Here is a 24,169-nt window from a genome sequence, read left to right as displayed (position 1 = left end):
TGAGAAGTAAGGCTACTTGATTACTTGATACAACTGCATGACAGCAGAAGCAGCCCAAACTGTGCAGCCTCACCAACACTGCCTTTTGGGAAAGGACTCTGGAACAAACCAACCCAGGACCCTGCCAACTGACAAACTGTTGGTGTAGCCCTAAAGACAAAATCCAGGAAGCAAGAAGACAGTCTGCAGCAGTAGAGGTGCCAGAGTGATTGCCCTTGCTCCCCAGCTCTTCTACTTAGCACAAGAAACAGTGGCAAGAAGTATGTAGAACAAAGACCCAAGGTAACAGACCTTCCCTTCTTTCCCTGCAGGAAGGCCACTGGGACAGGCCACCTCCCCAACTTCATCTTCCCACAGCAGTAAGAATACTGTGAACTGTTCTCTGGTACAAGAGCTTAAGTTGTTTAGCAGCATAGTGAAAAGCTATTAATTGGGGATCTTTTGCCTTCTAACTGTTCAGAGTTTGTATATCCTTGACATTACCTTTTTAGGGCAACTAAATAGAAGCTTAACCCAATACAGAGGAAAGACAGCACCAGAGTAGTGAATTACCAAGTTGGCTATCTTTCCACTGACCTCAGAAACAAGAGGTTATCCAGAACTGGAATCTTTATCAAATTATTCAGGAAGAACACAGAAGCACAAGTAACTAAAACCAGAACAACTGTACAAAAACAAGAGACAAGTAAACAGGTTTTTCTAGGCCCATCGAGTATAAAAACCAACTAATTTTCATCAGAAAAAGCCACTGTCACATTTGAAAAGCTGACTGAAATATACTAAGAACTCCATAGAGCATGATTGGGAGAGATAAACATAGGACTAGACTCATGCCAGCTTACTTGTTACCTTAAGTCAGGCCCCAAGTTTACCAATGTAGTTAGCCTACACTACTTTTTTTTTTTAATATAAAATACATAGCTATGGAGCTGTACATACTTATATGTTCATAGATAGTAAACAGAGACACAAATTCCAGCAGGCAACACATTCACCTAGGATCTGATTTTCCTACTAAATATATCAGTTCTCTCTCTCTCTGTAATGAGAGAGAACCAATACAAGTTAAAAATCCTTAGGCAATTCTCATATATGAGGAGTGTGGCCAACTGAGATGCTTAAGAGGACTCCCAAGAAAAGAGAACCAACAAATTAAAGCTTATTTAGCTTAACTCCAATCCTGAAGAACACCGAAGTAAGTAGAGATTTCAAGAAGAACAAAAGCAGCAACTGCCACAATGAATGTCAAGAACAAACAATTGAATAACTGCAAACAAATGAAGTGCAATAAAATCATAGTAGTTACTAATAAATAGGCCAGAGATGTATACAGTAATTAACTAACCCTGACACTGTAAAGCAACTTCAGGAAATAAAGTCACTAATGACACTAACCACCTTCATCATACTGTTTGGTACTTCAGTAGCTGCCTGAGAATTTGAAATGTATAATAAAGCATTTAAAAGCACATAAGACAGAGAGAGAAAGTTTTCATCATTCACATGCTAAGGTTAGACTCGAATATATTTAGACATATTCAATTGTCAGAAGAATTACAAATACATTTAACTGACTTGAGCTGTCCTGCATCAGGAAGGACTGGCCCCCAGACCAAGACACCATACATTGTTACTGCACCAATACAGCCCAGACTGACCAATTCAACTGTTCTGACAGTCAAACTGCAAGACGACAGACAAGATTATCAACAATATTCTGCTTTATTTTAGTCACTTAATACACAAAGCTAGCAAAGGAACAGTTTGCCCTGCCTGCACCCCAGAAGGAGATCCAATAAAGGGAGAAATAAATATTTGTAAGGAGCACAGAGGGGACACAATATATAGGAAGGAAAAGAAAATCCACTCACCTGCCATTTTTTTTTATGTAGGTTGCTAAATAACCATGGTCTTCCCAGTTATGAACTGTTTCTGTCATTCCCTGCTCCTGAAAAATGGGCTGTAGAGCTTTAAGAATGGCATTGCAATCAGCTGTGAGATTAAAAAGAAAAAATAATCAGTAAGGATTTGCCACTTTTTTTTAGAGGTTGAACAGTTTTTGCTGTCAGTCTGAAGTACTTTTTTCTTTGAGTTCCATCTGAACAACAGCTTTCATGTACCTTCTCCCCTCCCCCTTCCATTCCCAGAGATATTCCTCAGTGCATGGGGATCCAAAAAATTTTCTTTTAAATCAGTCTTTAACCCTGACCAAAAGTGTTTATCTACAATAATGTAGATCTACAATGGATGTAATAAAAGTACTTTTATTATGGCTACTATTGGTCACCTACTGTATCACAATCCAGGCAAGTCCTTACTCACGTAATTATTTTTTAGATCACTTGAAAATACACAAAACGACAATCCCAGAAAGAAACCGCAGCATTGACAAGGAACTTCATAGTTCCAACTCAACATTTTTTTTCCCCCCAAAGGCATTGAAAACTAGGCAGAGCAAACCACCCTGTCCACTCTGCCCTATAAAAACATCCTTTTTCTAACACCCAGGACAGAGCAGACCCCAACCGAAATCTTCACGATGCTATGGCAAAGACCTCTCACTCAGAGCACACAAAAATTCACTTGAAAATAACTGAAGAAGTTACTCTGGTAATTATCTTCAAAAGCAAGCTGATGATTTACCCATAAAGGTATTTATTTATTCAGTCCAAATGTGCTGATTTCAGAAGCCTCAGGTTTGCTGTACACATCAGTTTTGTGGGATTTTGTTTGTTTTTTTAAGGTAATCTTTATTACAACAATTTTAGATGCTCCATTCAAACAAGTGTCTCAAAAACAAGTTGCAAGTTTTGTCAGTTGATTTTGGAATTGACAAGCTACATTAGTGGAGGATGCTGGTAAAGCTTCACCTACCAGAACAGGAACAAAACTGTAAAGACAGTCATACCAGCATCAGTGAGGAGACCTAACAAAACACTAATCTACAGGCTGTCCCAGTGAGGCAAGTATCATAATTTTTGTTTCACAAGCACAAAACTAAGCCACTACAGTCATGCAACATGTCAATAATATAACCAGGATTTAGAATGTCTCTATCAGAAAAACCACCTGGCACAGTCACATTATGGAGGCACAGTTTATAACCAAATGCTTCAACGCTGACACACTGTTCCCCCAGCCCCGACCTATTAAAGACTTATTCCCAAGGTAATTATTTTGTTTTACTTCCTCCACCCAAATGCATACACCTTGGAAGCCAGTAAGTGTAGCCTGCGGATGTGATCAGCAATAGTTTCCAGGATGTTACTGATTTGTACAAGCTTCAAACAAATGAACAAAAAAATCTATACCAAGTTAAATCTCAGTTCAGCTCATCTATCATCTCTATGCAAGTCCACAGTAGACTAACTGAAAACCTGACTACCTGAAACCTATGTTTGCCCATCTGTAAAGCTTGGGCTCCATTATCCCTGTATGTTTTAACCAGACACACTGAAGTAACAGAAAAAGCATTTACTTTAATTTTCCTCTACACAAAGTCAAGAGCAAGCCAATTCCCCAATGTCTTGCCAAGGATATTTAATTGAAGTGGAAAGGCCCTGCTTCTTACTGCTCATACTATCTGATCTTTGATGCATGTTGCGAGATAAATATTTATTTTTCACCTTCTACATCTCACTCATTAACTCCTCATGTTGCAAATTACCAGGAAATAGAACCAACAAAAAAAAAAGTACTGTTGGACAACAGCAAGTGATTTGACTGCTGGCCCTTTCTCAGTCAGTAACACCATTGATGATTTTTACCCTTATTGATGAAACACCCCACCTCTGCAGTCCACTATCACTATGAAGCTTTTTTCCTTCCCTACCCTCCTGTCAAAATCCACATCGTTTGTACCAGTAGGTTCTTATACTACCTATCCAACATCAATCAGGTACCACCATGACCCAGGCAATAATTAATGCTCAGAGTACACAGTTTATCTGCCCAGTAACTGTGGCTACAGTAGTAAGTGGGCCAACAATCAAGCCAACATGTTTTTGGAACTTCAAAAGCATAAAAGAAATGGGGCCATAATTAGAGCCACAGTTCTTAAACTGGTTCCAGTCTCTGCAGCTTGCACTAGAAAGGGAACTTTGCACTGCTTACTTTAAACTTGCAGCTTCTGGCATGCATCAGCACTCTTTTGGGGGAGGACAGGGGCAGCTGCTCCAAAGCCAGTACATTCACAACAATTTGTCACTTCAGACATGTGGTCCCCACTTCTTGCTTGGCATTTGCTTCCTTGCCCCACTTCTTTACCTTCTGCCTCATCTTTTACAAAGCCCATGCTCATTTCCCTCCCTTACTTATTTCTTATGTCACCACCACAACAACATTAAAGAAGAACTCAGTTTAATAATGCATGCCATACCCTTCCAGGCCAGCAAATTAGCATGAAACCAAAACAGAACTAGTATGCAACTAACCCCCAGACCACTTCACTTCCACAGCTCCTGCAAGATACTGAAGTAGAAAGACAGAACAGACTCTGGAATAACTGAAATGCTCATACCACATTTAGCTATCTGCTTTCAACAGCTTCAAGGATTCCTGCTAGGTACGTCTTGGCAGAGACTGCAGGACAAATCATCACTGATATTGTTCTGCTCCATGAACCTACTAATCCCTCACAAGCTGCTCAGCATTCAGCAACAGATCTCTTTGCTAAGCAGCCAGGCACAAGCTTGACCGAGTTCTTCCTATTATGTGATTAGCTTGAGGAAATTAAAACAACAACAAGCTCTTTCATCAGGTCTCCTTTTGGTTATACCACACAAGATTTGCCTTGGAGGGCTAATTAATTCTCCAAAGTTGGGAGACTCCTTTTTAAAATATTTGAGGCATCAGTGGTTGCTTGAAGGCATAAGGAATTTTCAGGAATCTCAGGATCTCTCACCCAAATCCACTTGCCACCATCCCACTCCAAGCTCAGATAGGCTATACCAAGCATTGATAAGGAAAAAGGACAATGGTGATTACAACAGCAGGAACACCTCTGAATCTACAGCAAAATGTTAATTCAAGTAGTCATAATTTTTTTTTTGCGCTATTCAGGAACAAAAGGAAACAAACTCCGGTTACCAAGCATGAAATACTGTTGTAACTATTTGATAATTACTTGCCAGAAGGAATGAAAAGCCCCAGAGTTTCAACTCCACAGAACAGAAACAAAACCACTATGTAGAAGATTTGAGAGATACTTATTTCTCAAGAGGGTTAATGCCCAGTTAAGCCAGACAGTTTTGGAATCCCAGCACACTTGAAGACATGATTTGCAGCAGCTGCAGACCTTCCTCTGCAGTTTTAGGACCAAGCAGCCATTATTTGACAGTGATCTGTAAACATGAGCACAGCTCAAAAGTCCAGAGTTACTATAAGCATCCAGTCTGGCCTCATGCATAACACTGGCTAATTTCACCCAGATACTCCAACACTGAGCTCAGTAATCTGCTATTGAGCCAGACTATCTCTAAAAATATTCTGGTTTAAGACCTCCTCATACCAGAGGATTGACAAGATCTTAGTAAACTATGGGAAAAGATTAGCTCTCACTTGAAAATATTCACCCCATTTCTGACTTCAGATTTTTCTTACCCTGATGTTGAACCATTTCCCCTAGCAAGCGAGAATGTAACACAACTGAAACAATAGGGCACGACGCACTTATATATGCTTCCACATCTCTGATGTATTCTTCCCTTGGTAGCTGCACTTTCCATAGACAATGGTGAAGGAAAAAATCAATCAAATTAAGTGAACTGCTTCATTAAGAACACATTAAAGAGTGCACATTAGTAGCCAATATGCAGAATATGCTAATAGTAAACAGCAACCTGAATGACTGGCTTATTGTTTCGGTTCAGAGCTGTGTAAATTAATCATTTCAATATATAAGTCATTGTGTTGTGAAAGTCTGAAATTCACACATGGAGTACTCTACCCATCAATTCCAATTCTTCAGAAACCTCACAGGAAATGTGCAGAGACAAGGTGGGAGGGTGTCAGATACAAGTGATGAAGGGAACACACCTAAGAAGAGAGATTCATCTCCAGCCAGGTGGGGTCCCAGGGGCAGTTCAAGGAGGGCAGCAGGAGGCTGGGCCTTCAACCTGCTGCAGCAGCATTCCTGACTGCTCTGGCTCCAAGCCCACCAGAGTCAAGTCAGGCCACTCACGGTGCCTCCCTCCACCACCACTCACTGGAAATACAGTAACCAGGCTTATAGGTGTACAGGGGCTCCTCTCATTCATAGACTCATCTGAGGCGTTTTTCCAATGCCAGTATTGTATCTCAATCTTATTCATGAAAAAAGTCCAGAATTAGGGGCATGTTGCAGAAATGCTTAGTGAGCAAGATGTTCATAAATTTTAAAATCCAGCGCCGAGGAGAAACTTTAGGCTCCAGTGCCTGTATTCCACATGTCCTAGATTTCCTTTAGGCACTAGAACAAATGGAGAAATAATAAAAAAACAGGAGAGACAAAAAAGGCACCACAGTTTATGGAAATCCAACAGCCTCATCCCACTAGCTCACACTGTCCCCCATGCAAGAGGTAAAGCACTACATCATTTTCAGATAACTGGTTATCATTTAGTCACCAACTCCTGCATAGCAATCTTTTTCTTAAAACTTGAAAACTTAACTGTATTCCTTTTGTGCTGGTTAAAACCATCTGCCTGCATGGAAAATTGAGTGTGCAGAGCACACTAGTGTTTGAAACAGACTATCCAGAGAAGTTTCTACAGAAATATCACAGGCTTAACTAAGAGTTCAGAATGACAACAGTTGCCTAAACTGGCCCTTTTCCTTCAACAACGACCACAAAATAAACCCACATCTCTAAAGAATGAAAGGACAGCCCCCCCAGCCCCTGCTTTCATTACTGCCCAGGACAAAAGAAGCTAGCTTTTGCCTGTTAACAGATGCAACTGAAAAACAACTGGCTTTAGCAACATGCACCTCCTCGGTATTAAATTTGGAAGTCTCCTATCAGAACCCCCCCCACACACACAGGAAGAATCCTTTTGTTTCCTCCTTGCCAGCTCTGTGGAAGCAGAAAACAGCAGGAAGCAAATCTATACTAAAATTATTCCTTTCATTCAATTTGCACCTGTGGGAATCAACCTCATCATGTTGACTTATACACAGGAGTCAACAAATCATGCATGGCATGAGGCTTAAAAAAGGGGCAGCAGGTGGAAATAGTCATCTATTCACCCATCCGTGAGAAAACAGATCATCAAGCTTCCCTGTGCATTTACTTCATTTCATTATTCTGTATTACTCAAGATTAAGGGTAGAAGGCCACTTTTTCCTAAAGAGTTTCCACAGAACATCCCCCACACTCCTACTCTGAGGACTTGCAGCTATATAGCAAATACAGGCAAATCAAGCTATACTGCGCCACACCAGCAAGTTGTGAACTTCCTGGCACATCCATGAGATCACCACAGTCAAAGTCACCCAGTGCATCCAAGCGTCCTTTTGGAAGTTACAGGTAAAACAATCATGAATCAGAATGAGCTCTCAAAGTATTAAAGATACCCAGCTACCAACAGAATTCAACCCTCATTCTTCACCTCTACTACCTTTACACCAGTTCAGATTGCCAAGAGGAATACACACAAAACGCACCCACGAGATAACAAATCTGCCAGACACTAGAAGTCTTTAATGCAGTATTTGTAGCATTTCTGAGAGCACAACAGTTTTTCCTCTTATACCCAACTAAATACTATACATTCCTCTTGCAATGATCACCTCTCCTCCCTTCCATCGTTCTACACAAGTTAAATGCAACCTGCCTCTTCCCTCCCCACATGCTCCACAGCTACCAGCCACCTTTTCCACAAAGCATCCAACCAACTAGGGACTGAACTCCAGATGTTTTTCCATGTTGACTGATGCCAAACTAAAACTGCACTGCCACCAAACAGAGCATTCCCACCTCTCCCTTTACACTCATGCACCAGACTCAATGGGGGGTAGGGAGGTGGTGCAGGAAGCATCCAAAACCAACTCCTAACATGTATTTTTAAGAGCTAGTGCTGACATAAAAAGGAGTGAGAGGGAAGGGTGAAAAGAGTGCTTAAGCCAGTGACATGACCATACCCCCTGAGCAAACCTGTAGTTCACCTGAGGTCTGATTTTTCTATGTAAAGTCAATTCTGCATACTTCCCTCTGACACAGACAGGTCAGGTAGCTACCACAGAACAGCAGAGGCTGGAAGGGACCTCTGGAGATTGTCTCATCCAACCCCCTGCTCAGAGCAGGCTCCATGAAAGCAGGTTGCTTACAGCCACAAGCAGGCAGGTTTTCCTGTCTCCACACGTTGGGACTCCACTGCCTCTGTGGGTAACCTGTTCCCATGTTCAACTACGCTCACAGTGAAAATTCTTTTCTTACATTCAGATCAAGTTTCATGTGTTTCATTTTGTGCCCACTGCTGCTTGTCCTGTCACACAGGGCTCCACTGAGGAAAGTTCAGCTCTACCTTCTCTACTCCTCCCATCAGGTTTCCATATATATATTTTTTTTTATTTGACATGGTGTTTAGGGACATGGTTTAAGGGTAGACTTGGTAGTGTTAGGTTAATGGTTGGATTCAGTCTTAAGGGTCTTTTCAAGCCTAAATAATTCTATGACTCTATATGGGTAAGAAGCCCGAGCCTTCTCTACACCAGGCTGAGCAGTCCCAGCTCAGCCATCCACTCTTTGTATGACACATGCTGCAGCCCTTTAATCATGCTCATGGCCCTACTTTGGGCTTACTCCAACACAAGAGTGAGTTGGTCATACTGGAGAGTCCAGCACTGGATCCAGCACTCCAGATATGCCTCACCAGGGCTGAATAGAGGGGAAGGGTCACTAAGCTGACAGCAAAGCTGTCCTGAGCCTGTACTTGTGTAGGAGGTCATTCTTCCCAGGCACAAGACTTGGCATTCCCTTTGGTTGAACTTCACTGGGTTCCTGTAGGCCAGGAGAACCTACAGCACATCAATCACTCCTCCCAGTTTTGTGTCATCTGCAAGCTTGCTGAGGATGCACTGTCCTAATGTCCAGGTCACTGATGAAGATAGAGTGCATTGGCCCCACTATCTACACCTCCTTGAGTACACTACCACTCACCAGCCTCCCGGTGGACTTTTTGTTGCTGATCACAACCTTTTGGGCCCTGCAGTTCATTTTTCAATCCACCTCATTGTGGATTTCTCTACCCTGTACACCACCACTTTGTCCATGAAGATGTTATTGGAAGTGGCATGGGAAGCCCAGCTAATGTCTAGATAAATAGCAACCACTACTCTTCCCTCCTCCATCAAGCCAGTCTTTTGACCACAGAATGCTATAAGGTGGGTCAGGCATGATCTCCCCTTTGTAAATCCATGCCAGCTACACCCAAACACTTTCTAGTCCTCAGCAGGTTTGGAAATAGTTGCCAAGATTATTTACTCCACCACTTTCCCAGGTATCAAGATAAAGTTGACAGGCCTTAGTTCCCTGGATCTTTCTTCTTGCTCTTTTGAAGATGGGAGTGATACTGATTTTCTTTCAGTCCCAGATTCTTTACTCAGATGCACTGAGATAATCATTGCAGGGCCACACATCTACAAGGAAAAAGGTCCTTGGTAAAGAGTACTGCACACCTTCCACAGTCTACACCTACATTCTTCCCTCATCTTCCGCACACACAAGAATCTCCCAAAGTTGACTTTTCTTCCCTCCGCCACTCACTAGAACGAGGTCTGTGGAAGCACAGCTTCAGACAAAGGAATGCAAGGGGGGAAAAGAAAAGCTATTTCAACTTTCCTAAGACCTTTAAAAAGCTGAACTTTTTCTTGTAGTTTCAAAACCACTACTAAAACTCTATTAATAACATTGACTAAAAGTATATAGGGGCTTTCAGATGGCACTAGCACACAAACACATTTTCTGAGATGCTCATACAGTCGTGTATCATCTTTATGGAATAAGGAATACCTTAAATCTCTGTTGAAATCTCCAACATTAACGTAAAGGAAAAGCCAGTTTTCCCTAGCCCTTCCTATACAATAAAAACACAAGTTCAGGGTACACAACCAGCAAATTGTTACTTAAAACACTAAGCAAGATACAGCCAAAAGCAACTGTATGGACAGTGAACGGGAATGGCTGTGCTTCAGCTTCTGCAAGCAGTGCAAAGTGCATGTGTATATAAAAACAAAAACGTGCCAGAGATGCAGTCTCAGTAACAAAATCACCTTTTCCCACTTCCTCCTTTGAGCTCTGATAAAGAGGTTTTTCTTTTTCAGTTCTTTCACAAAAGCAGGGTAAGATTCCCTAATCACCTTTAAGGAAAAACTCTACATAAAACCTTAAGTTTTCAGCAACTATAGATCTATCAGCTCCATCCACTTCCATAACAGAAAAAAAATATATTAAAGAAGTTACTCCTACACCCTTCTCCTCTTCAATTTCTTGTATTAGGACAACCAAAAATTAATTTACTGTACACATAAAAACAGAAGTGATCTTGTGTATTGAAAACCCCAGTTGTTTTGTGAATCTGAAGTTCCTGAAGTTTTCTGTAGCCTCAGCCTCAATAAAAATACATTCCAACATCAGAGAGGTTTAAGCCTTACTGTTTGTGCTTCAAGGGGACATAAAATTCCAGTTACTTCATTACAATATTAAAGACATCTATTATCACATTGCAGAATAATAGCACCATCACATTTCAATGTACCACCAGTAAGCACATACACAGAGGAAGACTAATCTGAAACCATGTTACACCCAACAGCCATGATCTTATCTGTAAGGTCAATTTTGTAAGGTACCTCATCATTTGAAATTCAACACCTGAGAACAACAGGTTTGGCTCCACATTCAAGCAGAAGTGATGTGGCAGAACACTTTTCTTGGCGTCATTTGAAAGGCAATATTCCATTTCCATCTAGTCTTTTAGACAAAAACTTCTTTTTGAAAAGGTCAAATAGTGAACTTCTGCTACAAGGACAGATAATGCAGTTAGAATTGATTATCTCAGTACATTCAATCACAAAACACCACAACATGGAGTTTAATTAAATCAGCGAGAGCAGAACGTAAGGTTTACTAGACTGTATCACAGCATTCCCACTCTGTCTGTGTCCCATGACTTTTCAGTCAAACACATCATTTAAATGCGGAAGTAAAGAATGCTAACAAGGTTGGGCAGTTTTATTCCTCATCATGTAGTATCTCTGGTACAAATGCTTTCTTAGAGACAAGAATCCTTGTATCAAGGAGCTTTTCTTACTCTAACATGACCTCTGGTAGACATCTAACCTGCAGCAGAAGCTGAGCACCATTACTGTAAAAAGGATTCAAGTATACAACTACTGTTCTGTCATTCTTTCTCTAAGTGATGCCACCTTCCTGGCAGCATTGATCATTTTACATCTATTTTATGGTTTGGTGTTAATAACCATGCTGTTCAGTGCTTTTGGAATACAGCACAGGCATGCAACCTAGGTAGAGGGTACAGGAGAGAAAAGACCAGAGTAAAGGGGCAGAATGAAGAAACCAAGAAACAACACAGATCATACCAGTTGCACAAAACACTTTTCTGTTTTACCCTCCTCCCTGTACCAGGATAGCAACCTTTCAGGTGAGCCAAACTGCAAAGTGAAGCATCAAAATAAAACTACGTTCTCATGCTTTAATATAAAGCTAGTCACTAAGCTAATATAATGTTACCTAAACAAATCATTTTCTTGCTTTAATAAAGTAAGCACATTGCACATATGAAACTAGGTAGACTAGCAAGTCTCTTCAAGCACAAATGAAGACTCATCACTGCAACATACATATTGAAAGAACCAGAAGAAAGCATTTACTACCAATTTAGAGCTCATTTGCACTTGAAGACTAAATTAGGATTAGCTGTGAACATGAAAGTGCTTATTAATAAATTTTATAACCAGCGGCCACATTTTTTTTTTTCCTGTCAGCCCACAGACTGACTTCCCAATTAATACATTCTTTACTTCTGGGAGAAATCAGAGCCTTACTGAAGCCACTTTGCATTTAAAGAGTGCTCAAGGATAAATCCTACTGACCAGTTGAGGACGCAAGTCTGTCTGTGGGACTGTTACACACGCCACCACACACTTGTGTACAAATTATTTTATTAAGTCATGCAGACTGACTCAAAGAAGGCTTAAAACAGATCACTTAAGTGAAGCAGCTCAGCTTTGTTATTAAACTTTTACTACATGTAGTAAAAGCTTATTTACTAGTCTCCAAAATTTTGCTACCCAGAATCTCTACCCACTCATTAGACAAGGAACACCAGCCAGACTTCAGGAGGACAGCAGGCATACATGGCCTCTGCCATTATGCCACAGTCCTGCAGGGATACCTGTAGGAGCCAGGATACATTGCCTGTGTTTGATTGCTTATCTCTTTGCACTGGTACAGATTTTCAGAGAGACTTCTGTGGACACTGGCCTACAGGAGAGCTCAATTATTATGAGCATCATTAATAAAATACCCAGAGACAGGAAAATAAACCTTTCACTCTAACAGTGGCCGACTACAGCAGAGCCAGCAAAGTCAAGGTTAAAATACTTGCAGCACATCTGGATCAGAAACTACTTGAAGGGAAAGAATGAAGACTTTCAGATCTACCTTGATTTTAGTTGCACAAGTATTTGATTATCATCTGACATGACCAAGGAGTTACTTGAAATCAAGCACTGCAAGCACACTTTTCCTTGTTTGTTTACTGCACAAATACAAGGTTCCTGCTTGTGCATTCATCAACATTGGAAGGCTCACTCCTGACGACTCCTGCATCACAACACACTAGCAAAGTTTAAAAAGAACCCACCCCAGGGACCTACAGAAGGGGTTTCTTCCTTCTTAGCTTTTGGCAAAACTTTTAGAAGCCTGTCATTGCTGCTGGAAGCACTTGAGGGACCATTTTCAGCTGGCTATTAGAGGAATGTTTTTCAGTTAAGTAGGGTAAGTCCTGCAAGGACATTCCACAAGAAAAAAAAAAAGCTTAAGACGCCAAGCATGCCAAATTCTGACAGCCAGGACAACTCCGAAGGAGAAACTATTTAAGTACTGCCCCTTCAAAAACAAAGTCACAAAGAGGATAAAAGCAAAGAACTGCCAGGTTACGATACCTTTCACATAATCACATGCAGAGTTAAAGAATATTCAAAAAGTCTCTCCCATTCACTTTGACATTTACAAATTATTTCTTCCTGTATTTTTGATAAAATACATGCTTTAAAAGTAGTTTTCCTATACCTGGCATCTAATTGCAGCTAGTTATGATGTGATATCCTATTATGGTTAACAACAGCTTTTTAAATGCAGATCTTCTGCAATGGTGCACAACAGCTCACCAGAAGTCCTGCCACTCTCTGGTAACTCTGGGAGAAAAACTATTTATAGGCCTCCACAAGTAACAGTGGATGGCATTCTGTAAGTCACACTGCTGTTTAATAATCACACAAAAGTTTAGTTAAGGACAATGCTTTTAAACTTTTTTCCCTTCCCTAATTGTTACTTTATCCTGCAAACTCTTGCAGGTTTTTCAACTTCATACAAATTCACTGTTCTTTAATACAGAAGCAACATTTGCTTATCTAGAGACAGACATGAAATATTTGTCACACTGTTCTGGACAACCCACAGACAGTATCTCTTACCTTTTAAAGATTTAAGTCTCACAACACTCTTTCCAGACTTGCTGCTTGGTCAAGTTTAATTCTGCTACGGAGAGACAGCATTTCATTAAACTTCTTGTAACACTATCCCAACAGATTAATCGGAGCTGAGCAGTAGGCAAAGAGGTAAGCCAAAGGTACTCTCCAAGTTTGGCATACCACCTTTACACACAGTATTTATGCACTCAGGAAACTTACTTCATATGATGTGTAGCTTGAGCCTTAACATCAACAAATGTTGTTTCAATGCCTCAGCTCCACTAACTTCATCTCTCCCAGTAATGCATAAACCGAAGTCCATCAACTGGCATATAAAGACTGTTCACATTTTAAACATTATCACCTGTTGAACTATCTGTAGCCCTTCCATCCAAAAAAGCAGTAAAAGAGAAAGTATACTTGGTAACAGATCTTCAGCCTGCCCAAACAATGCCAGCTCTCCTGTCCACTTACATCTCTCAAGCCACTTTCATCACCTGGTACCTGACCATCTTCTAGAAATGTGTCAGGCAAAATGATTAGTACTTGTCATATGTACTTTTCTCTCCTTCCAAGGATTTTGCTATTAAAAAGGCATGGTCAGAGAAGTGTACCTGAAATGGGAAATACTGGTAGATCAAAAGTAGCCTTTATTTCCTGCAGGAATTTGTTCCACAGCCTCAAACCAGGCCCTCATGGAAAACATCTCCCATGCTGTTAACCTTCACCTTTGCAGGCAACAGTTCCTTCATGTCTGAGCAAGCAGCCATTGAGTACTTCACATCATGCTGGAGAATCAGATAATTGTATTTTCAGAGTTCCATTCATAAAGCATTTTAATCTTCAAAACTGGAAACCAACAAAAGCAGGGAATGAGTTCACAGCAGTCCTTACTGCTAAAAATGGAAAGCTATTAATTCCTGTATTAACGCCTCCTGACAAGCCCCATTTGCACTCTGACACACAGCAGGCCAGCTCTTGGTCCAGGCCTGTCAGAACTAGACTGTGGAGACCTGCAGGGCTCAGCTCAAAACAGCCCAGCCAAGAGCACAGGCTGAGCCCACACCACTCACAGAGGCTGCTAAGGGAGCACAACTAAAACAGCCCCACGCCTGAACTGCAGCTGCAAGATAGCTGCAAACACACCTTTAGGCAGGGCTGATAACAGAGTTGCAAGCTCCGGAGGCATTTACTTGAGTCTTGCTTAATCTTTATTTACATGGTCTTCACATACAGATCATAGTCAAGGAGTCAGCAAATTTTGATAACATACCATAAATCAATACGGTAAAGAGATAAGCATATCTTCAGCACCTTATCACTGTAATCAGATGTTTCAGCACTTCAGACAACCCAATACTTGACAGAACCAGTCAAACTGAGCTACAAGGCTCAGAGATACTGTTCCCCCCACAATATGTTCAAATGTACTTAATATGCTTTTACTGCTAACTGCAGCCAGCTCCAGTCATAGAAGCAGAACCTGCCTTGTAAGACAAACAAAGCCCTTGCATCTCCAGTACATTAGGCAACAAAAAAAGCCCATTACAGAGAATATTAATTTAAAAATAACTCTATATACAGCCAAGCGCTCAAAGGCTTTTTCATTTATAATCTTAGAAACTGCCAAGTATTTAGCATTAGTTTAAGCTTTTCTCCTTCATACACAAGATTGACTTACATGTGGAAAAACTCTGGAAGAGACACCAAGTTTTCAATGCCAGTCACCTCTTCCGGGTTTCTCTGTTATTTCCACACTTAGTGCAGGATAAGCCATGACTCAACAGCTAGAACTGCCAATTATCTGCTTATTAAACCAAACCAGCACCAATTCCAAAGTATCTTTACTACAGCAGGACAGAGCTCAACACACATGAGCAGCTGAAATTGTGTAGAGTTTTCCTAAGTAGAAATTCAGGTAGAGGTTTCAGAGACAGAGGTGAAGAGCCAATATAGCATGCCTACTCATCATTTAGTTCTCTTCAACACTCCTGTTTCTGGAAGACTGTCCCCTCAGAAAGGCATTTCTGTAATTAGTCCTTACAGTAAGGAAACTCAACTACAAGGCTCCAAAGGGACACAGAACTAAACAAAGCCTTGTCAACTCTTTCCCCCCTCCAAAAGTTTAGATCAACACAGCCAAGAACAAGCACATAAAATTGTGGTCCTGCTCTATGAAGAGCATTAAGACTTCCAATCAAAACAAAGACAAGAATGAGAATATTAGCTTAACTGAAAGCAATTCAAGTACTTAACACTTTGATAGCTTAAGTAAAAACTTCAGTACTGAAAGAACATTTAGTAGAGTAACTCAGAACATTTTGTAATCAAGATGCTTTTAGAACACAGCACGTATGACCAGCTAGTTATTACACTTTTAAGGATGTCAAACACTGGAGTATATCATGCAGTATCATTAAACAGCTGTAAACAAAAAAAAAGGATGTGAGGGTTATTTAAATCTTTACACCCCTGACTGCATAATAAAGCTTCAACTGACAGCATTCACATCTGCTTAAAAATAGGCCGAAAGTCAAAGATATAGGATTGCCAGTAGAGTTAATGGCACTTTCTTACATTGTAGTGGATGCTCCAGCTGAGACATTTCATGTATTTTAATTAACTTGCATAAAGCAGTTAGTACCTCCCCTTGAAAAAAAACTCCAAAAGAAAAATTTTGTATATCCAGTAAGAGCAGTTACGCAGCAAAACACTAACCAAAGTATAAAACAGTTTTTGTAAGTCAAATCCAATACACATGTGTAGTGGGTTGACCCTGGCTGGATGCCAGGTGCCCACCAAAGCCGCTCTATCACTCCCCCTTCTTAACTGGACAGGGGGAAGAAAATATAACCAAAGGCTCGTGGGTCAAGATAAGGACAGTTTAATAAACTGAAAGCCAAGGTCGCGCGCGAAAGCAAAGAAAAACAAATGATATTATTCTCTACTTCCCATCAGCAGGCGATGTCTAGCCACTTCCTGGGAAGCAGGGCTTCAGTACGCGTAGTGGTTGCTCCTGAAGACAAAAAAAATGCCCCCCTTCCGTCTCCCTTTACTTAGCTTTTATATCTGAGCTGACGTCATATGGTATGGAATATCTGTTTGGTTAGTTTAGGTCAGCTGTCCTGGTTATGTCCCCTCCCGAGATCTCGCCCTGCCCCAGCCTGCCGTTGAGGGGGGGGCAAAAATGTTGGAGAGACAGCCTTGATGCTGTGCCAGCACTGCTCAGCAGTAGCCAAAACACTGGTGTGTTATCAACACCTTTCTAGCTACTGATGCAGAGCACAGTGCTATGAGGGCTGCTATGGGGAGTATTAACTCCATCTCAGCCAGACCCAATACAACATGACTCCAGTTAGATTTTTCTTTCACACAATTTATTAGTAAAGAATCTCTCTTAATACGTTGTCTACATCCAGCAACATTTAGACGTAAGTACTGTAGCCATTAGCCATTTTTTACTTACATGTATGCCTACCGATGACAGGCTTGATTTTCTCACCAAGTTTTCCCCCCCAACCCAGTGTCAGAACAGAGCTGTGGACCCTGCAGACAGGAACAAAGCCACTGACAGAGGGCCTAAAGAGGAGGCTCAGCCCGCAAAAGGTCATTCCCTCTTCTTCCTATCTCCATGAAAACATTCATTTGAAGAAAAACAGACCACGTGCACACACACATCCACTTATCCTTTTTCTTAAATAGCCAAGCATTGCCCTACCTGCACTACAGCCCTGGCATTCCCACTGTGTGCTAATTCACACAAGAGTTTAATAAGAATTTATTTCAGTAACTGTGTCAGCTCACGTAATCGCCGCTCTCCGCCACCAGCTCACTCATCTGCGCCCTTGCCCTGAACACTGTTGGCACAACTGTTTGTGCAGCTGTACTATGAACTGTGTAATCCCCCCCAGCAATAATCCCAAACAGTAAACTTTAAGACAGTTAAAATTAATTTTCCAACAAGTTCTTACCCTTTCAGAGCAACTTTCTGAAGCAAATAAAAACCACAAATCTCAAGAAAGTCTCCATAGTATCCCCCCCCCCATTAAAGAACCCTGAAGAACATTAATCATTTCAATACTCAACAACCAAGAAAACTAAGTTTATATGACACACTCATACGTGGATGGAAACACTCCCACATATGAGTAGATTTACAACATACAGTAACCTAAAATCAATTCTGTAAAGGTGTAAGGCATCAAGCCTCTACATACTTTCTTAAAGTCCTTTAACTAACTTGGAGTCTCAAATCCCTCATTTCTGATTGACTAACAAAAATGTCATTAGCCCAGAAGTGAAAGGCATGACTAAAGCCTGCTGTGCCCCAATTAAGGAAGGTGAGTGATCTGTGTCCATTTTCATAGATGTTAAAGCACTCTTCTTGCATTTTAGGATAGGGAACACTATGCTGTTTGCCTGCTGAAGTTGTCTGCTTATATCACAGATAAGCAAGATACTTCTGCTCAAAGGACTGAGCTCTACAGTTGCTACTTTAATCAGCTCTTGAGGAGACCATCAGAGAAGGTCAGGTTGTGTTATCCAGCTATCAAAGCTTCAGCCCTGCTAATATCTAATTGCCTATTATTTTTAAAAACTGATGGGATGCATAATTAGAGGAGATATTAAAGACTGACAAAAGGGTCTTTTCTTTTGACTATTTTTTATATTTTGTAGTACATGAAGAAATTTATTGAAAAGTTTTCTTCAAACTGACAGCTTTTAGTCGAGGTACATGGCTTCATTCATCTTGTGCAGCCCCACTCCCAAGACAGTGTTGTGTCCACCCCACCTCAAACCAACACAAGAGGACTTGGTTCCTCCTCTAACTCCCTCACAGCCATGTTTTCATTGGCATTGCTGGCCTCTCACAATACCTCCAACAACCATCAACCTTACAGAAGGGATGATGGCAAACAGTAAGAAAGGCCTACTATTCCAGTTATCATTCTCAGCATCCTTGCTGCGTACACATATGAATCCTGAAGAATGTACGTGACATGCACCACAGTCTACTATCAAGAGAGTTGGACTGCCTAAAGAAAACAGGGCTGCTATTGAAGGGGTTTGGCACATGCCAAGTCAGCCAGCCAGCAGGAATGACCCACCAGAATCTACACCATCCTGCAGCACAAGCAGTTGCCAGCTGATAGCTGCACCAGTATTAACACACAACAAAATCCCCTCTTTCTAACACAGAGCTGTGTCCTCCAGATCCTTTCGCTGACATCCGAAGACCTGCTCCCTCTCCTTCACTCCCTGAGGACCTCAGAAGACTGAGGATGAAGACATGCCACACACAACCGAGCACACACAGAGAAACAAACAGATCCTGGAGAATTGTTACTATCTCAGAAACACTATCCCATCCTTTACAGTCATGTTCAATCTTGATGTTGGACAGTAAGAGTAAAGCCTGTTTTTCCCTTCAGGATTAGGAGAACACTGGATAGCTACCACGTTAAATGTGAACACTGAGAACCATATATATGGTTGATGAAATCATCTGAATAAGCAGATTCTTAAAGAAAGACACCGTGTACAGTTATTGCAAGGTGCACTGCAGTGAAACACAAACTGTTGAACAAACTTGCTTTCATAGACTAAAGTCTTGCCTTCCTACGAGCTGGCAAATTTAACTGCTATATTAATACCTATCAAAAATAGGTATTTGTCAAAAACTGAGGTCACAGCTAATGTTTTGAGGAATCAGGAGTGTGCATTTACCAAGAAGTTAACAGTTTCTGCATTCTCCAGAACACAAACATAAAGATGCAACACCTTCAGCTGAGACACAGGGATCACGTTATCCTTATAAGATCAGAAGGTCCAAAACCACACATCTCATTTTACTAAACGCCATTTCATGGGATTCCAGACCATTCAGAAGTTTCATTGTCCATGTAACTTACAGTAAAAGCTTCAACTAGTTGATGATCCACGATTCAGCACTAAACTTTAACTCCTTTAACACAAACCACAAGTGTACATTCACCAATTTTTCCTCTATAGACAACTCTTGATGCCTTGGGCCGCAAGCACTAGATGAGAGGAAAAACTCCACATCAAAAGTACAGGCCAACTTCAGAGCTGTCATGGGTGGAAGAGAGTCCTTCACATCTCACTCAAGATGTCTATTGTGCTGAAATAGAACATGAGAAGGGAAAAAGGCTTCTTCCCTCTTTTGATCTACACCGCAACACTTCTACAGCTGGTCCATCCCCCCACCCCCGTTTAGGCACATCCATCTTGACTGGAGACAGGTCCAAACATTGTCTGCAGAAGTAAAAGAAAACAGAATAGAAAACCTACCTGAAGGCAAGACAATACTTAAGATCATCACCACGCTCTAATTAACAGCATAGTTTTTATATCATAGAGCAGCTACTATAACTGCAGCATATTTTCAATACACCTAGTCCTGCTCTTTTCCCTGGCAATTCTGACTCTTCTGCAGAAGACCAGTTACTGATGTAACCCTTGAACCCATGATAGTTCAGGGAACTAAATAAGCAAAGAAGTCATTGCAGGGGCTGGGAGGTATCCACGAAAATTGCCTTTAGACTGGCTTAGCTTCCCAATTCTACTCAGGCTAGATCAGTCAAGCACAACGTACACGGAAAATGGCAGGACTATCTCGTTTGCCATCAGGTCACCATTAGAGTGGCTAAGCTGCGCTATAGAAATCTCACTGTAAAATGGAAACTGGAAGACTTTCACCACGGAACACAGCAGGCTATCCTAAGGCGCACTGTTTGGGAACAACTCCCCTAATACCTTCCCCCTCTCTGCTCCTGGCTCTCCGAAATGCAAACGTAGCAATGCCAGGAAGGGCAGAGCAGGCGGCAAAGCCCCCGGGGTCAGGAACCAGTCTCTCAAATCAAGCTACCGATAAGATTTCTACCTGTAGATGCGGAGGAAACCGCCTTCACACCTCCCCCCCACCCTCCCACCAAAAAGGGAAATAAAAAGAAAAGGGGACGACGCAGAAGGTCGGAGCCCCGCAGGCAGGCCGGCCCCTGCCTGCCGGCCTTCCTCGGCAGCCACCGACTTCGCTCTGGCGCCCATGGCAGCCCGCCCCAACTAAACCTTTTCGCCCATCTTGGCTGCCGAGAAACGCGGTGGTTTCCTCGGTCTCTGGCTCGAACGTGCCCCCTACAGATAACTAACGGCGTAAAGCTTTGAAATCGCCGGCGGCTCACCCAAAGCCGAGCTCCATCGCCGATCACCTCCTCCACGCTTCTGCGACGAGGCGGGAGAAACGCCGAAGTGACACAAGACCCTCGTACACCCTTACCCCGCACCCTCCTCAGCGGCGGCGGCCGTCACCGGCCTCCGAAGCGCCGTAACGAGGGCGGGCTTCGCGGGGAAGCCGCTCGCTAACAGCCAGGCCCTCCCTCCCTCCCTCCCTCCCTTCCCCCCGGGCCCGCGGCGCGGCACCTCCCGCCCGCTTCCCCCTTACCGCCGGCGGGAGGGGAAAGCCCGCCCTGACGGACGGAGCCCGCCGCGGTGACCAACCGGGGCACTACCCCCCCCCGCCCCATGCCCCGGGAGGGCCGCCTCGCCCCGAGGCGAGCTGCCCTCAACGCGGGGCGGCCGCGCAGGCACGGCGGGCTGAGGGCGGGAGGCCTCAGCGGGCCGCCCGGCGGCGGCATGGCGGCTCCGGAGGCGGATACCGGCGGCGGGGAAACAGACGGGAGGTGGGGAGACGGGGACACACGCGGCCGGGCAGGGGGTTCAGAGGGAAACCCGGGCCAGGGCGCTCCGCCGCGGGGCCTGGCGGGCCGCTCCCTCAGCGGGGGCGAGGCGGGCGCCACACACCGCCACGGCGGGGAGGGCGGCGGGAGAGACCCCCCCCTCTCTCTCTTCCTCCCTCTCCTCTGCCTCTCCCCCGCCGCGGCCGTTACCTGTGGCGCCGAGGAGGAAGTCCAGGGTGCTGTGCCGCGCTGCTGCTGCCATAGTGAGGTAGAGCCCTGTGCCATGCCTGGAGGAGGCGGCGGCGGCGGCGCGGGCAGTGCGGCGGACGAGCCTATATGCGGGCGGGGGCTGCAGCGGCGCCGACGGGGAGGGGGGAGTGGGTGGGCGCGCAGGGCGCGGGGCGGGGCCCGCCGCGGGGAGGCGGGGCAATGGCGGCGGCCGTGGCTGAGGCGGCTGAGGGGAGGCGAGCTCCCGCCTCAAAATGGTTGAGGGCAGGTCGCTACGTTCGAAAAATGGCTTTCCCGAGCCCAAATTTTCTTCAGGATTCAATTCAGGCACACCCCCCGCTCCACCCGCCGCCGGTGAAATCCCCTAACGGCCTGCCAGCCCTGAGGCGGCGGGCCGAGCTCCGGCAGCAATGGTGGCTCCGCTGAGGGGCCGCGGGGTTGCCGGTCCCCCGCCGCTGCCCTCGCCGGGCCCGGAGGGTGCTCTCTGTCCTCTCCCGGACCACCACCAGGGAATCTTTAAAGCCTTTTATTTAAAGGCATTTTTTCTTACGGAAAGGGTAACTGTAAAACAGCGTGCTGAAGCCGCAAATGACATCAGGCACGTGTAGCTACAAACCCAGAAAAATACCGTCTAGAAGCAGCTAACGATAGGACCGGTGTTTAACTTTGTCGGTTACTACACGTTTATGCCAGCTCTTGGCTCCTTTAATTTCTTCGCAGGGTTGAGATCGAATTTGCACAATACCAGGGCATCAGCGATTTCGTCTGATTCCACAATTAAAAGAAGAGGTTTACAAGTAATCGTTATTGTGTAATCCAACGGGCTGCCATGATTATTTCTGTAAGTTGCAAGAACGTTTTTTCGGCACAAGCTGACGGTATCCTTGTTTTGAACAGCGTAGTTCCACACATGCATCCCGAGTAAAGCAAAAACATTCACTGGAGATACGCATCGAAAAAGGCACAGACGTCTGCAGGTCTGTAATAACTGCGCTTTTGTCAGCTGGTGGTCATTTGACACAGCCGATCCGTCAGAGGTGCTTTTTTTTTTTTTTTTTATGATTAACTAGCTAAAATAGAGGGCTTTGCAGATTCCCATTCAACGTCTTTGATCCAGTCCTGGATGTTACAGGGGATTACATAGTCCTGTTTGGGTGGATTGGGTATCCTTGTTGCCCTCTCGCCAGGAATTCTGCTTTTTTCTGAGTGCCATGCCCTTTTTTTTGTTTTAAACCAAAATCAATGCTTCCTTGCTGCCATCTCTGATCTCTCTGCTGTTTTCTTCAGACATGCAGCTGCCATAAGACAGCCAGGAAAATCTCAGTACTTTATGATCTCTTACGCCTCTCACCTTTCCTTGCGGCGGCTGCAGTTGTTTCAGTTACTTCATTACATAAAGGAGCTTACTGGATTGTTTTTTGCTGTCTTCAGTGGCAGCAAGGAACTAAGCAATGCCCTTTGTTCTGTTCAACCTATTACATTATCTTTCCATTGTGGAATAGTTGGAAGAAGGTAATAGCGATGTTGTCACCTAAGTACCTTCAAATGTATTTGTTCATACGTGTCAGGTGCCTAGCTAAATTATGCCCTTATATACTACACGAGCAGCTTTGCTGGGTTTACAGGAAAAAAAAGACCACCAATTTGTCACACAAATCTTTTCCTGGCATTAATTTTGCTACTTAAGGCCAACCATTCCGGACTGGCACTTGAAGAGAGGTGGAGCATCATCTCTTTAATAAAATTTGCTACGGAAAAAAGAAACAAAACAGTCATCTTTCCATGTCCTTTTTTATATGGATGGGAATTTTACAGGTTAGCAGTGGACTTCAGCTGAAGAGCTGAAAAGGCTAATGAATTATTTCAGAGAACGGTATGAAGTCTTTCTTTCTTAAACTTCGACTTAAAGGACAGTTATTAGCCATAAATGGCTTTCACAGCTGTTTGTTAGGTTAGGTGGAGCTGGGAAAGCTGGCAAAACAGCATGAACAAATTCAAAAAAGGAGTATGGGTAGGAAAGAAGAGGTTCATCTTGGAAACCTTGGTAGAGCTGTAGGAAAACATTCAACAAGAGATCTGCAATATCGACATGTAGGAGTGAAAGTGGGCAGTAAATTACCTGTGGTCTTACAGAACAGCACAATAACAAAGCCCACGGAATTTAAGCCTGCATGTGAAGGATCCCATCGCTGAGGAAGGAACTAATAGACTTTCTCTTCCGCTTCTTTGGCATGACTACCCTGTGCATACTACTTAACTAGGTCATGCCTAGGATATTTTTGGGAATCTTCCTGTTAGAAAATTACACTGAAGGGAATTTAAAGAGCAATTAAAATAATTAAAGAGATGGAGGGATTGATTTATGAGACGAGATCAAAAGATCTGGAATATTAAAACATGTTTCACAAATGCTGTGGAGTTCGGATGACATCATATTGTTAAGATTAGCACAGGCTGTATGGAAAGAGTTTATTCAGTGTAAGATTACGTGCATATTTTGAAACCAGTAGAGACTGCAAAAGTGGGTGCAACGGGGAAAAAAACATTGAGAT

At 43.2% G+C, this 24,169-nt stretch overlaps 1 protein-coding gene across 2 annotated transcripts in view; it reads right to left on the bottom strand.

Moving 5' to 3' along the window:
- SMS (spermine synthase) overlaps positions 1–21,758 on the bottom strand; it is a 52,807-nt gene extending 31,049 nt beyond the window's left edge. The window contains exons 1-2 of one of the 2 annotated variants that reach the window (XM_052794310.1): positions 21,600–21,758; positions 1,872–1,992 (exon numbers count right to left, since the gene is read on the bottom strand). In XM_052794310.1, the coding sequence (XP_052650270.1) occupies positions 1,872–1,992; positions 21,600–21,651 (173 nt within the window). In that variant the 5' untranslated portion in view covers positions 21,652–21,758. Of the gene's footprint in view, positions 1–1,871; positions 1,993–20,894; positions 21,006–21,599 lie in introns of those variants that run through there. The other variant, XM_052794311.1, reaches the window with a different exon arrangement.
- Positions 21,759–24,169: the final 2,411 nt, after the last annotated feature.

The sequence above is a fragment of the Harpia harpyja genome, chromosome 8 (assembly GCF_026419915.1).
Source record: "Harpia harpyja isolate bHarHar1 chromosome 8, bHarHar1 primary haplotype, whole genome shotgun sequence".
Classification (NCBI taxonomy): Eukaryota; Metazoa; Chordata; class Aves; order Accipitriformes; family Accipitridae; genus Harpia; species Harpia harpyja.
This window is presented reverse-complemented; position numbering and strand designations above follow the sequence as displayed.